Source organism: Vidua macroura, chromosome 8 (genome assembly GCF_024509145.1).
Source record: "Vidua macroura isolate BioBank_ID:100142 chromosome 8, ASM2450914v1, whole genome shotgun sequence".
NCBI lineage: Eukaryota > Metazoa > Chordata > Aves > Passeriformes > Viduidae > Vidua > Vidua macroura.
In genome coordinates this window covers 21,072,443-21,086,949 of record NC_071578.1, presented here as the reverse complement: position 1 = coordinate 21,086,949, position 14,507 = coordinate 21,072,443, and the positions used below count along the sequence as shown (strand labels likewise).

At 36.7% G+C, this 14,507-nt stretch overlaps 1 protein-coding gene across 3 annotated transcripts in view; it reads right to left on the bottom strand.

Annotated features, from left to right (window-relative positions):
* VCL (vinculin) overlaps window positions 1–14,507 on the bottom strand; it is a 55,349-nt gene that overhangs the window by 35,148 nt on the left and 5,694 nt on the right. For all 3 annotated transcript variants that reach the window (XM_053983436.1, XM_053983434.1, XM_053983435.1), the window contains exon 2: window positions 2,040–2,110. In XM_053983436.1, coding sequence (XP_053839411.1) covers window positions 2,040–2,110 — 71 coding nt within the window. The remainder of the gene's footprint in view (window positions 1–2,039; window positions 2,111–14,507) is intronic.

The window sequence follows — 14,507 nt, the reverse complement described above, 5'->3', positions numbered from 1 at the left end:
CTAAGTACTTAGCTATTAACCTCCAAACCCACATGAAGAATTTTAACAGCACACAATTAGCTGGACAAAGAATCTCTTCCTACAGTTTGCTTACAAACTGCTAGCTTAAAGCAATTCCCCCATCAAGTTCTGCACAGGAAATACACAAGTTTTCACCTTCTCCATGCAACTCAGACTTCCTTACACATTGTCAGGGCCTCAATCCCCTCTGTCACTTTTCCCAGGATGAAGAGTTCCAGTCTACTCAGCTTTGCCTTATACAGAAGTCATTCTGTGCCTTTGTTCTCCAAGCCCTTCTATGAGCTTTTTCCAGTCCTACTACAACCTTTCAAAATTTGTGTGACTACCAGTATGTGCAGTATTCAAGCTGCAGAACAAAAATATATTGTGACATTTTGATCTCTCATTCTTTGATGATAAACCTAATGTTTTGTTTATTTTTACATTATGAATAGGTAAGGATGCTCTCACCAAAGTACAACAGCTCGAAGACTGCTCACTTTTGGTAATGGTCAGTTCAATTATCCTATCTGCCATCAGAGCTGCTGCTCTCCCAAGCGTGCCTAATTTCAGATATTTAAAAATAATTTAATCCACACTTAACATCAAGTCACTTCTATTAATAAGGTACTGTAATTTCCCAGAGTCATCCATTAACCTCTCTGCCCTGCATAAGACTTGGGGTCATCACTAAGTACTTTTGCCTCACAAGTCAGCCTGGTCTCCAGAACATTTATTAACATGGTGAAAAGCACAATCCCAACCAAGAGCTCCACAGTCCTACTGATTTTCTCCTGCCATTGTCAGGGTTAACCATATAATCTTTTCTTCTACTTTCAATTTTCCTTTTCATACAAAATTTTTCTAATTACCCTGCAGCTACTTCACCTTCTTAAAAGCTTCAAGACTCTGCCAAGTTTAGAAATCAGTGTATACTTTATTACTTGGACTACCCTTTCCCATGTTTATGATATATCCAAGAAGACCAATAGATTTATAAGGCAGAATTTCCCTCCACAGAAACACTGTCCATTCACTCAAAGCACACTATATATAGGTGAGGTCTTTCTGTTCTCTAGTACAGAATTTCTGATAATTTATTCCAAAAGTACATCAGACCTATACATCTCCCGTTCCCCAGATTTTCCTAGACAGTTTCTCAGGCTGTAGCATCATTTTGATTGACATACCAGTGGTCTCAAGGGACAGACTACTTCAGCTATTTAATTCTTGAACTCATATGCTAATACCATCTGGTCCTAAGCATTATTTTAATAATTCATTTTGTCACCCTACAATGCAATAAACTAAATCCTTATTCACCGCCTACCATAAATTTTCTCCTTAGACATCACCTCCCTTCTCCCTTTTATTATTTTCCCAGCTGTCTCAATGCATTCTTGTTTTGACTATCTGCCTATTTGGTGTTTGGAAATAACAGTAAAATACTCAGAAATTCTGTATACAGTGGATAATGGTAACAAAGAGGTTCCTATAGGTAGTAGATTGTAGAAGAAAGTTACTTCAAAAGAAGTCTATCGGGTGGCAATAAGCAGCTTGGGAATTCCACAACAAGGTGTGAGGTATCATTTTCAGGCTTAAGGCAACAGAAGGAGAAAGCCAGTCATCTTTTACACCAAGACATAGAATTGAGAATGTCTGCTGTAAGGGGACTGTCTACTACACTGTCTGCAGTAAGTCACTGCTCTTCAAATGTCTTTGATTTCCAGGCAGTTATGCTATCATCTGCCTATACTGACAAATTCACATTTTCCCAATAAATCAGCCAAATAAATAGAAACAGACTGAGACACCACATTTCTCTGACACTTTAGGCAAACCTGCAGGAGCACACAGCTAAGTACCATTATTACCCTGATTAATTTTTGTAATTATTTTTAAAGGAAGAAATACCATATACATATAGTCATATATACAGAATGTAACAAGACAAATCCCTGCTGCCAAAGAGGTTGTTCCTGACATTGGAACAGGTTTCCTGTATGCACAATACAAAATTTACAATAAAATTAGTTTACTTGATAAATGCTGGTGGCATATCTCTTTTCAAGATCTGGTCTTCTGTTGTCTGCACAGTCTCTTTTCCAACCTGCAGGAGAAAAAAGACATACTTAAGAATCAAAATTTCAATTGCCAGATAAAAGCAAATAGTGAAATAACAAAAAAAAATTGCTTCATACTCATGACAGCTCCTTTCACCAGGTTCCTGTTGCTGTGTCTACTTTTGAGATCACTATATATTGTGGTTAACTTAATGCTGTAGGAATCATAAATTGTTTCCTATCAACATCTCTACTAAATTAAATGAGGACACACAAACACACGCTTCTCCCTTTTCCTACTCTCTAGAAACAACACTATTTTTTCCTGCACTTAGTTGTAAAAATTTAATCTCTGAAGGTTTCCCTCTGTCCTAATCCTCCACAAGTCAGAAATCAAATTCAAAGATAAAAAAAATTACCCTCCTTTTGCTAGCAACTTAGTCTATTAGAAAAATGTAGTTAATTAGTGTGAATGCATCCCACATCCACACCATCCTTTAGGCAAAAAATAATTATGCAGAAGCCAATAAAGAAAGAGTAAGATCTGGAGCTTTCTATACACTAGCTCTTGTGTTACACAATAGAAGTCTTTATAATTGGTAGCTGACTCTCTGAACTGTGAGATCACCAACTTGACAAAATATTTCCAGCTCCTTTGTTCGCTGTATTTTCCAGCTGAATAAGCTATTCAGAAAAGCATCACAAACAGAAGGTCTTTAAACTAGACACCACTTTGTGTTAAGAGCTGCCAGACCTGCTCAAGCTAGACAAGATAGCCCTGAAAATCCCTGATCAGCTGGTGCTTAAGGACTCACTGGGTTTGGACAGAAGACATAGTGTGTCAGTATGCACAGCACTTGCCAATTCTAGTGCCGTACAGCCTTCCAGAACCACTGTTTTCCTTGCAAATTTTTGCTGCTTGCCAAAAACTGTCTCCCTGGTCTGCTCCTATTCAGAGGAACTTCACAGAAGTCCATCAGCCTGAGCATTTCATTTGCTTCAAACAGATTGAGCCTAGCCTACTTTTTTTTTTTTTTTACTTGGAAATCTATTAGTACTACACTCACAATTAGCCACAGAGATACTTAAAAGTACTTAAACTGCAAAAAAAGTTAAAGATCTTTAAGAATTTTATGGTAGGTTTCTGTCTCTTTTGTTCACAGTAGGTTTATCAACTGTCATGCACTGTCCTAGTGCACAGCACTGTAGTGTTGCTTTCACTACTGAACTTCATGGCAATGCTTCAGGAGCAAGATTCTAAATGTATCTCATGACCCACCAGAGAATATGCCTGCTTTGTTCTAATTATTTCCATTGCACTCAGGAAACACATTCTTTATATTTCTCACAAGTTTGCATGGATATGTGTGCGTGATCAAGATAACACAAAAATTGATTAATTCCCAGTAACTCTGGATTACACAGTGTTACACAAAAGATTCTCACCAGGTGAAAATGAAGAGCAATAATTTATTTACAAGAACCACGCCTTCAAGATTTATTTTCCTGCAGCTGTACCAACCTGCATACACTTGAGTATATTGAAAAAAGTGTAATTTCAAAGAATGCAAAAAAATAAAGCTTACAATGTGGGGGGCACTTCAAGTTGACAGTCACTTTAGCAATTGTTATTTTATACTGGCCAGGTGTATTAAAACACACAGAAAGCATTTAATCACTCAATCCAGAAAGGATAAGTCTCCTCTATAAAATGATAGGTCTAGGTTCAGTAATCAAAGAAGCATTATCAACTACTTGTAGGCAGATGTATATCTATTTATATGTCTACAGATGCACATATACATATATGGATTTTTTTGCTATAGCTAGAAAAGTAGCTACATAGCTATCTTTAATCTTCAAATAGAAATAACATAGGTATAAGAGTCAACTCCTCTTCTGTTGTTTGGGATTTTTCTGTGGAGATTTTTAACCTCAAAAAAAACTGTCCTAAACTCCAATGACATCTCTCTTCCAAGTCCATCCATATCCTCAGTACTGTACACCACAGAAGGGACACAAGATTTCAAGCAACTTCAATGATGCATCAATTAAAAAGGTCCACTACCTTTCTAGTAAAAAGGACTTTCAACCTTGTTTTAAGCACCAAAACAGAATGTACTCCTGAACTTATTTAAATATAAAACCTTGTTTGCATAGCTGTTATTTAACCTTTCCATTTATTGCTCTTTGCAGTTGCAGCCAAGGTATAGAAATGGCACGTAAAAAAAAAATTTACTCCACATAACATTTAAAAGGAAAAGTCTCAAAACATGATGACATATTAATGAGTAAAAATATACATCCTCAAAAAAGTTTAGTGGGTTTGTCCTCCTAGCTTTGTGGTTAGGGGTTTTTGTTGCTTTGTCTCCTACTTAATTTTCACAAGATCCTGTTTTTCAGATTGAACTTTATGTGGCCTAAGCAAGTTTCGGACACATTGCAGTGTAACACAAGGTAACAACTATCCTCTTCACCGTCCAATACCAAGAAAATGAGGATTTTTTTTTTTTTCTTGAAGATGTAGTATCTACACATTCCTTATTTCAGTCAGGTAGTTTGTCCAGCTTCAGGCTAATATAAAACAATCATCTGAGAAACACATTTTATTTCTAGCCAACAGTACAGATGTAGAAAAAAAAGACAGGATTCCTGTTTGGGTTTTGGATTTTCCTACTTCCTAAAATTATCTTAACTTACTGGGAAGTGACAGAGTGATACAGAAGCTTCTGCTATTACACAGTGTTGCAGTGGCACTTACTCATGGTTCCAAAGAAACTGCCCTGACTAACACACTAAAATAACCATAATTTCAACACTGCACATTAGAGAGTAAGGTGAGCTCTCAAGCAAACATGACTAAGACAGTTTCCTAGTTACAACTTCTACCCCACATTAATTTCCAAACTCTTTGGAGATTACAGACAAATCAGTTGAATAAAGAGTGAGCTACTTTCCTTCCTGCTCCCTGTTCAAAAAAGCAAAAGAGGCAGACAAGTCAAGAAATTGAAAGGAAATGGGACACACAAAAGTCAGAGGGCATATATGGCCACTGAAAAACTTTCTAGGAATGTAGTTATTTATAAGAAGGAGGAAGAGATTGAGATGTCCTGCTCCTGCTCTTCACCTTGTTTGTCAGTCTCCTGCAAGTTCTATTTGCCACTGATTAGTAGAAAACCAGTATGCTTTAAGCTTTCTGATGTGGAGAATTTTCTTAATGGAAAAGAAAGAAGAAAAGGTTTTCATCAGGTCAAGTTTCTTCCTTATAAGCAGTTTTACAGTTTTTTGTCATATCTGCTTCTACTACAGGAAAAATAAAACAAGGTCCCTTGCTCACCTTCTTAGCCTGCTAGATACAACAAACAACAGCTGCTCAGTGAGGAAAAATAATTTCATCTCCTGTAATTCTATAAGAGTTAGTTTAAACAGACAAGCACCCAGTAATATCTAGCTCTTTTTACTTCTGCAGTATGAAAGTAAAAACTGCACATATCACACACATCAAATAGAACAAAAATAATTAAGATGGGAGTTCAAAGTTTATTGTTTAAGGGTCATTTCATTTATTTTCTAAAACAAAGATTCCTCTGAATGCCTCTGTTGACAATACTAGTTTGACAATTTGCCAAATGCTGGAAGAGACATTTTCCTCACAGCTTATATGATTTCCCCTGTTAAAAGGGAAGATGACCTTAGAAGAATTAGTTTTTGCAATGTCCCAGAAGCTTAATTTAAAGCATCTGTCATTTTAGCAAGGAGCATGAAAATATTCCTTCACCATCATCCAGTGAACACAGAACAGCCCTGGCTGTTACCCCCATGGCTCCCCCAAGAAATAAGCTGCAGTATGAGTTTTGCTTGACAAACCCATGTGCCACACTAAGTGATCTAAGTCTGTATGCTGTAAAAGCAGCTTTACCAGAGGACAACTCAATAAAAATCCACTCCCTGGTTTATGCATTCGTCCATGTCTTGCTTTCAGTAAGGATTGTGACACAGTAGTAGGAGTATTAAATCTCAAATAAAAAATTTCTTATTCACCAGTTCAGTCCTATCAAGTCTCCCTGCAACTTCTTCACAAATTTCTTTAGATGTCTACCCTGAAAAAATAAAATAAAGTATTTGCTTTAATTCTACAGTGACAACAGTCTCTACATTGCACAGCCACATCTAGAATCCATCTCAAAATGGAATTAACAGTACTTTCCACACATCCTGCAACTTAAAGTAAAACTAACCTAGATATCATGACTAGGAACAAAGAATCAAGTTGAGCTAGAAGCAAGCCAAAGTCAGACCAAATTTATGCTGACTCCTTGCTGGCATAGATGGCATTTCAGTCTGGAGTGAAAAAATACAACGTGGGCAGAGAGAAATAAATCCTCATGAAAGAATTTTTAATTCAGGTTCCATAATGAGGGGTTTTACTCACACATGACAACATAAGGAAATTGATGATATCCAGTTGTGAATCCTATTCCTTTCAGAGTTCACTCCTTGGACAAGGCTTGTCCACTGGAGGCCTACAAAAAAGGCCCTTTATCCCCCACTGATTCAGAGACCAGTTTGTCTCAGTGGCTTCAGAAGCAGCAAGGACTCAGTAAGTACTTTTCAATTGTTCAAGTTTTCCTTTCGTGAAAGCTGTCATCAGAGCCCAATTACATGGAAAGCTTTTTGGAAGAAGCTCTGGCAGGAAAGAGAAGCAAAACAGGACTTTGCTGCTTACCTTTGTTCTTATCAGTCACAGGATTTTGATTGCACTGTTATTACATGCACTGTCAAGAAGATCCAGTTGTTGGTATTCCTATCTATTTCACAAAGCTTTTTTAGAAATACAGGTGTTGGAGTGAATGTTTATCATGCCCTAACCCTTAGCTGCCATAATCCATGTGGTAAATCTGTCAAAGCAGGATTGTGTACATGCTGGCATAGGAGCCTAGCACCAAACTTTGTCAGATGCAAGTCAAACAGTTTTGGGGTACATGATGAAATTACTTTGTCTCATCTGAATTTACAAGTCACTCAAAAATTATCATATACAACCAGCTTCCAGTAAAGACAGGACATTTGCAAACTCTGAACAGAGAAGTCAAGCAATGTTGAAGTGTTTTTAGAAAAATCAAAGTGAACAGGTTTACAGGTCACTCCTCACAATCTTATCCTTCTCATTTAATACAACTGAAAAAGTGAGTCTTAAGCTACAACTTTTTTTTGAAACACAAACTTTTGTTTTCCTTCAAAGACTCTCAGAAGCCTTTAACAAAGCAAATTTCCAATCTCTTAATCATTCTACTCATCTTGCTTTGAATTATAAATAGGATTGATATGTCAAAATCAGTGAGTTTACCACTAGTTTAAGAAGCTTTAGTTTTCTACTTCTCTGTAGGTGAACAGGCCAATGCAATTAGAGATGGAAAGAAGTCCAAAGAAACATGCAGCTAAATTCTCCTCCTGCTTTTAGTTTACACCAAATGAACAATGCACATATCCCAGCAGTGAACCAGTCCCAACCCTGGCTTGAAGCCAGGCACGACGCTGAAGAGACTGGTGAATCAGAGCCTGTCCCCTTGTCCTTTCAGCCAGCATGGAAGCTGTGTCCTGACTCCTGGTTTTCTCAAGATTGGCCTGTAGACTACATTCCAGCCACAGCAGGGTACAATTCCAAAGTCATCTGGCAAACAAATTAGGAAACATCAGCCATCTGGTCCCCAGCAGCAGCAAACTGACCTACCTGTCTGCATTGATGATTAAGAAAAATTTAACTGGCTTAAGGCTAAGGAAATCCTGCTGTCCATGTAAAATACAAAACCATGAAACAAGAACCATATGAAAAATAGAAAGTAACATCATTTGGATACCAAAAGACTTCTTCATGCTGCTAGTACCTACTAACTCTTACCAGTACAGAGCTGAGGCCTGGATGGTTTGGCTCATTACAGGATTAACTTCACAGACGTAAACACATATTATGTGATATTTTTAACAGAACTATTATAATTTGGAAATTAGTTCTTTTATCAAAAGAAGAGTTTATTTTTGCAAACCAGTACTTCAAATTAAAATTATTTTAGGACATTATAATTCTACTTCAGTCAAATAACATAATTCACATAAGTAATCTCTAACCCTTGGGCATTTACAAAACTCATCAGGAAACATAAGATACAGCAACTGCAGTCTAGAAATGAGATTGAGAGCTGCAAACAGCTATCTTTACAAGAAAATCTAAAGACAACTCCACATACTAGCAGCATTGCAGGCTCCAAAAGCTCTTCCAGTTCATTTCCATGTACTCAGATCTGTGTCAAGAAATTCAGAGCACCTCTTAACATAAATCTTGCTGCATGTGTATACACATATTAGTACTGTACTAAAACATAGCATGATTTTGGAGCTAAGTTTTCTCATTAGTCAGATAATGAAAAACAAGAAACCAAACACCATGATTCTGTGGGTAGATTTACACCATCTTTGACAATATTCTAATATCTGCATGTTGCAGAGGATTTGGAGGATGAGGATCCCCATCATGCCCCAGTAATTCAGATGCATCCTGTCCTCCCAGCATTTCAAGCATTATGTCAAGTAGAAGCATCCAGTAAGTTTACTAATCTTGATGCTTTTTGGCCCTGTTGGCAAGAGTAATAGTAAGAAGTGTCATCACGGGAAATGTGCAGATCATATCAAATGGAAGGCAGATTTGGTTCCAGATACAGCAGGGCTGCCTATAAGAATCTGATACAGATAAATATTGTACTGCAGTATCTCTAAACCAACCCAAGTTATAGCTACACACAGATAATAACTGAGTCCACCCAGTCAGTTTTTTCCTTCATCAGAAGGATAAACTAACTTATTGTTACACAGACCACAACATAAGCTAGCATTCCACTTACCCACGTTAGCACAGATATTCAAGAAGTTTAAAAAAATGTGAAGACAAAATGTGTTTTCTATTACTTCTTGAGTAACTTTCAAATGTAGAACAGTAGTGCAGTTTTTTTCTACTGTTGTGCATCTGAAATTTACTGATGTAGTAACTGTATCAGCTACAAGGCAGATGTCCAATAGAAGCGCCTTAATTTCCCTTTGCCATTTATTTAACTACAAAATCTGTTGTTACCTTTTATAACCCATTTTACTTTTTGAAAACACTGCTGATTTGACAGGTATTGCTACCTAAATGCAGCATTTTAATATGCCACAACTGAAAACGTAGGCCCTGAATTTTAGGATCTTCCAGTTGTTATATGCTTGTACTGACTTCTGAACCAGAATATTTAACACTGATTTTCCCTCTTCAACAGAAACAGTGGCACTACTTCCTTTATCAGCTCCATCCTAGAGCATCAGTGGTTCCAGAGAACAGATTTCCCCCCCCCCCGCCTTAAGTTCAAGGCAGGAATGGTTCCCTGCAGGAAAACAGAAAAAAAAAACACTCATCTAGAATTCCTTTATTGATAAAGTAATATTTTTCATTACATTTTTAATATATTGAAAATATCTTCACATGCTCACCAATATATGACTGAAGCAACAGAAATTCACAGCATTAAATCTTTTGGCATAAGCTCTGCAACAGCAAATGTATCTTGACCAGCGAGATACATGCTACACAGTGTTCTATAGCAATTATCACCTTCTGTAGCACACTGGACAATTTGGCTTTTCTAAGTCTCACTTTACCTGACTAACAGCAATTTCTAGTGTACACTAAGTTCATGGTGTAAATTATTGCTCACATTTTAAAGGAAATCTTCTAATTAGCTACAACAGAGTCTAGTTACATTAAAGAGCATTTAACTAGATATGGTAGGCTGTTTTCCAAGGGACAGTACTCATTCGCAGCACCATTGAAAACACGTGTCAGAAACTTGATATCATGTGATTATTTCTCAGCTTGATTTTGCTTTTAGTGCTCATGACCACTTGTACCAGCTCTGCAAGCAATTCACATGTAGAAGATTACATGCTTATATGTGGAGTCACCACAAAGAATTTGCAAAGCATTAAAAAGCAGCCACTCAGCAGAAGGAGCTGATAGCGAACATTAGAAGTCAAATAAAGTAGTGTCTGATACAGCATTAATTCCAAGTTAGATGGAGACTCATTCAGCTATTAAAATTAATTTTTAAATCTTAAGCTTACTATATATTCATATATCACTATCATATTTTAAAGCTTTAAAACCAATTACTTTCAATAGCAATTGCTATTTCTTTATTGACTCACACTGAAAAATATTATACTTTGAAGAGACTAAGGATTTGGGGGTTTTGCAGTAAAAGCTTATATATTATGGCATAGAAGCAAACCTTATCAGTGTAGTCAAAGTCTTTTACTAAGGGATGACATAACCAGTAAGAGTAGTGTAATCCAATTCCTAGTTGTCACTGATTCTATTGGGAATTTTTATCATTTAACTCATTCTACACAACAATTTCTCTCACAACAATTATTTTCCATGCACCTAGAATATACTCTTAGCCACTTTTATGGTCAACATTCAGCTGTTAAAACTTATTTCCACCCAAATCACTGCTGAAGCTACCCAACTTCTAAATCAATGTTTTGGACTAATATTAATATACATTCTATCTCTCTATGTTCACCCAACTAAAATATTATGAAAGCATTACTCCTGCCCTTGCAGTCCCTACTGGAAAGCCTAGCTCACATTATACTGAGATCTGTGACAATTCTTTACACTAATGGATTTGTTTGGCCCTGCCATTGTAGGCAGTGCATTTTGCATATGCTTGACAGGACAGACAGACTTTATCAGTAGTAGCTTCACATTAGAGCTACACTCAATTCTCTCAATACCATGAGGGAAAATTAGGTAATATAAGCAAGCAACTTGAAGGTTACAGTCCAGTGCCACAAATATGTAGGCTAAAACTGCGTCTTTAGTTATGTTCCCATGATTAGCAAAGCTGGTCAAAGCCTGGGTTCACCTCCTGCATACAAAAGGAATAAACCTAGTCACTGTTAGTTCAGAAGCTGTAGAGAAGCAAAGCCTCTATAAACTGCTCTTAAAAACAAATATTTAAATTTGGCATTTAATCAAAAAGAGACATTAGAAAGTTCAAGTTCATTAAAACAGCACCTTTTTTTTTTCTTCTTCACTGCAATTTGTTAGCATCTTAGAACTCCATCTTGCCAGCCACTCTACAAGCACACAATATCATCCATTTCACATACAACAGTAAACCATAAACTGTGTCACATTACAAGAAGGTTAACAAATCAACTCCACAACAGAAGAAATATATTAAAGGGCCACCCATTTCTAACTGTTAAAATCCTCTTACAATTTTAACAGACATTAATGAAAAAGTCTTGAAATCTTGGTGAAATAAATATATTAGAGATGAAGTTTCTATACTAGCTACTAGACAGGAACTACAATCATTACAGATATCAAGCTGGGAAGAGGAGAAAAAAAAATAAATAATATGTTCCTGTCTTCCTGCTGCATGGGCAATGGGCTGGGCTCAGCAGGTGTGACAGCTCAAGTGCCAGTGGAATCCAGTCTGAGAGCAAAGGAATGCAGGTTTTGCCAGCATTAACTAAAGAGAAATTAAAGAAATGCCATGCTATTATGTTTTGTTTTACACAGAGAAAAACTAAAGTTGAAGTGAAACCTACCTAAAATTTACTGAGGTTCCCATTCACCATGCTTTGATTTTCTTGAGAAAAAAAAGTAGCATTTTATAGGTGTGGCAAAGACTCAAAGAACACTTCATTTGCTACAGTTAAGCCAGTGCTTTGGCAATTACTAGGCCTTCACAATCCATTTTTTGTCATTGTATCCGGGCAAGCTAAATAAAAAGTGACTTTTTTGCTACTACTCTGTAGTTCGAGAGAAACCCCATTTATTCGTCTGTTATTCAGCACAACTATTGTGCTGCAAAAGCTGCAAAGACAGCCACACTCATGAAAGTGATTATTGCTGTAGTCCAAACACTAGCCATTTTAATTTGTTAGCTCATCTAAAAACCTGCAAGGATTATGCAGTAATTTGAAAAATCAGTACTTGGAAGAAAACTTCTTATAAAGTGTAAAAACAGAAGCTTTTGAAGATTTAGCTGAAGGGCAAATAGACACCTGTATACACACTCAGAGGCTGAAATGTGAAGCACCTTTTGTGATTTATCTTGACTTAAGTTACACAAACCCCTATGATTTTAATAACAAACAGGCACACCAAAACAAGTTAAACTTCTATCTGGGTGCTTGATGCAGCAATCTTTTTTCTAGTGATAACTCTTTAGATAAATATTCAGTGCACCACACACTTCAGTATTAAAAACCTCCCCTAAGCAAATACACCAATGTCTGTTAGCAACTTACAAGGTTTCCAGAGTTCAAATAGGATGATTGAACATGCCAGCTTGCATACAATTAACACTTTTTTTTTTTCACTCAGTTATAGATTACTATATCCCATTTTGCACTGAAGAGCTTAACCATTCATCGCCTATGAACAGACAGGTATCATACTCATTTATAAGAAGTCCATTTGTTCTAACTGTAAGTTTGTGGTCACCAGGAACCAAAACCACCCAAAAATGCTCACAGCTCACAATATATCTGTTCTCACATGTACTGATTATCAGTCTAGCTGAAGTCAGTTTCTGCTCCTCCTGGCAAGTATTTGTACAGGTGAACAAAACAAAAGCTGTGTAAGAGAAGGAAGTTTTATTAATGCTTCCCTCATCTAAAACAGTTGTGATATGCAGCTTCCTGAAAATTCAGGAAAAGTTTGGAAGACGGGAGAATAAGCAATTAAGCTGAAATAAGTTCTAGATGACAGCTTTTAACAGCTCCCCTGCTTGACAGGAAGAGTCAGACTTCTGAAACTGAAGAGCTGATACCTGGCAAATGGCTGAAAGATGAGAATAGGCAAGAAGTTGATAAGGACTTTCCTGGCTCAGCCTTTAATAAGCTTCCCATTTTGATGGACCCATTCAAAAAGAAAGACTAAGAACATTCATTAGCTTCCCATCACACAGGGACTTAACTAAGGTGACCAGAGTGCCTCTCATCAGTTCACTCACCACCATTTCTCATACTCCTACTATAGCACTTCTGTGACTGTACTCATTTATGAAATTCATGTCCATAGCTGTTTTCTTGCATGCTTTTCAGCATTTAAGGAGGGGCAGGCTTGTGTCTAGTTCATGCTAATTAGTCTCTGCTCTGAAGGTACACACTTCTGATCCATGTTTTGTTTGGTTTATTTTTTATTAACCTCTAAAAGGAATTCCACATCTACAGTCCAGTATCACTATGTGGAGAAAAATACCTTATTGTTTCAAATACAAAGCAAAACTACATCACTCTGTAAAGTTACAAAATATCAGGAAGAATAAATTGCTAAAAACACTGGTCCTTAACACGGGTTTAACTCCTCCCACACTGGTGTATTTCACTTCTGCAAAAAAAAAAAAACAATAAATAAGTTTTTCAAAGCAGGAGTGGTATTCACCAGGTTCTTGGCATATGGAAACCTATTAGTCCAACTGCCACTTAAAGACTATCCATTCCACAATAATAGTCTCAGTTTTCACATCCAAAAAAGCAATCTGCATATGAGGAGACATTCACCACCTCTATGTACATATAAAGGAAGAGAGAACAAAAGATTCCTTTTAAAGCTGATGAAGATTGGAATAAATTAAGTACTGAAACACAATAACAGAACAAAAATTATTCCATTCAAATCAGAAACTAATTAATCACTTATGTAAAGATGATTCCTAACAGATAAAAGCAAGAAAGAAGTTTATGATGTGCTTTTGTTATTACAAAGTTGCTTTCTGTCTAATAAATCACTCTTCTCCCAGCTCCTCCCATACACACACCCCAATGGGGTTTATCCACTTTCTCAGAGCATATGGCCACAGTTCCCAGAATATGGTAAATGATCCCTGAAGAAAATGCTGTACACTGAAGAAGGATGTTCTAATAAAAAAAAAAAAAAGAAATCATTTTTATTTGTAAAACACTAATCAGTTTTCTACTACTCATAGATAAGACCTAGAAAGCTGTAGTGAAAAGACATTCTCTCATGAGATCTTCAAGTCTACACTAGTGTTCATTCACTTGTCACTAAGTTTGACTTCTGTAGAGTTGAGATGATCAGCTCTTTTGACCACTTCTTTCAGCTTCAAAATGTAACAATATAATAAACTGGAAATGGAGAGGCATAGATCTATACATATCCCATGACAAATTACAAACATCAAGGAAAAATGCAAAAACCACAACGTCCTTGAGAATCATCTTTTGTGCTGTGTAGGAAATTCTGCAAGGAAAAAAGCTTCTCTTTTTCCTTTCTTCTCCATCCTTTTCCAAGATATAGAAACATATTGCAAGCTTATTTTTTCCCCTCAAAAAAAGAGAAACCCTAAGCTGCTCACAACAGCTCACTCCTCT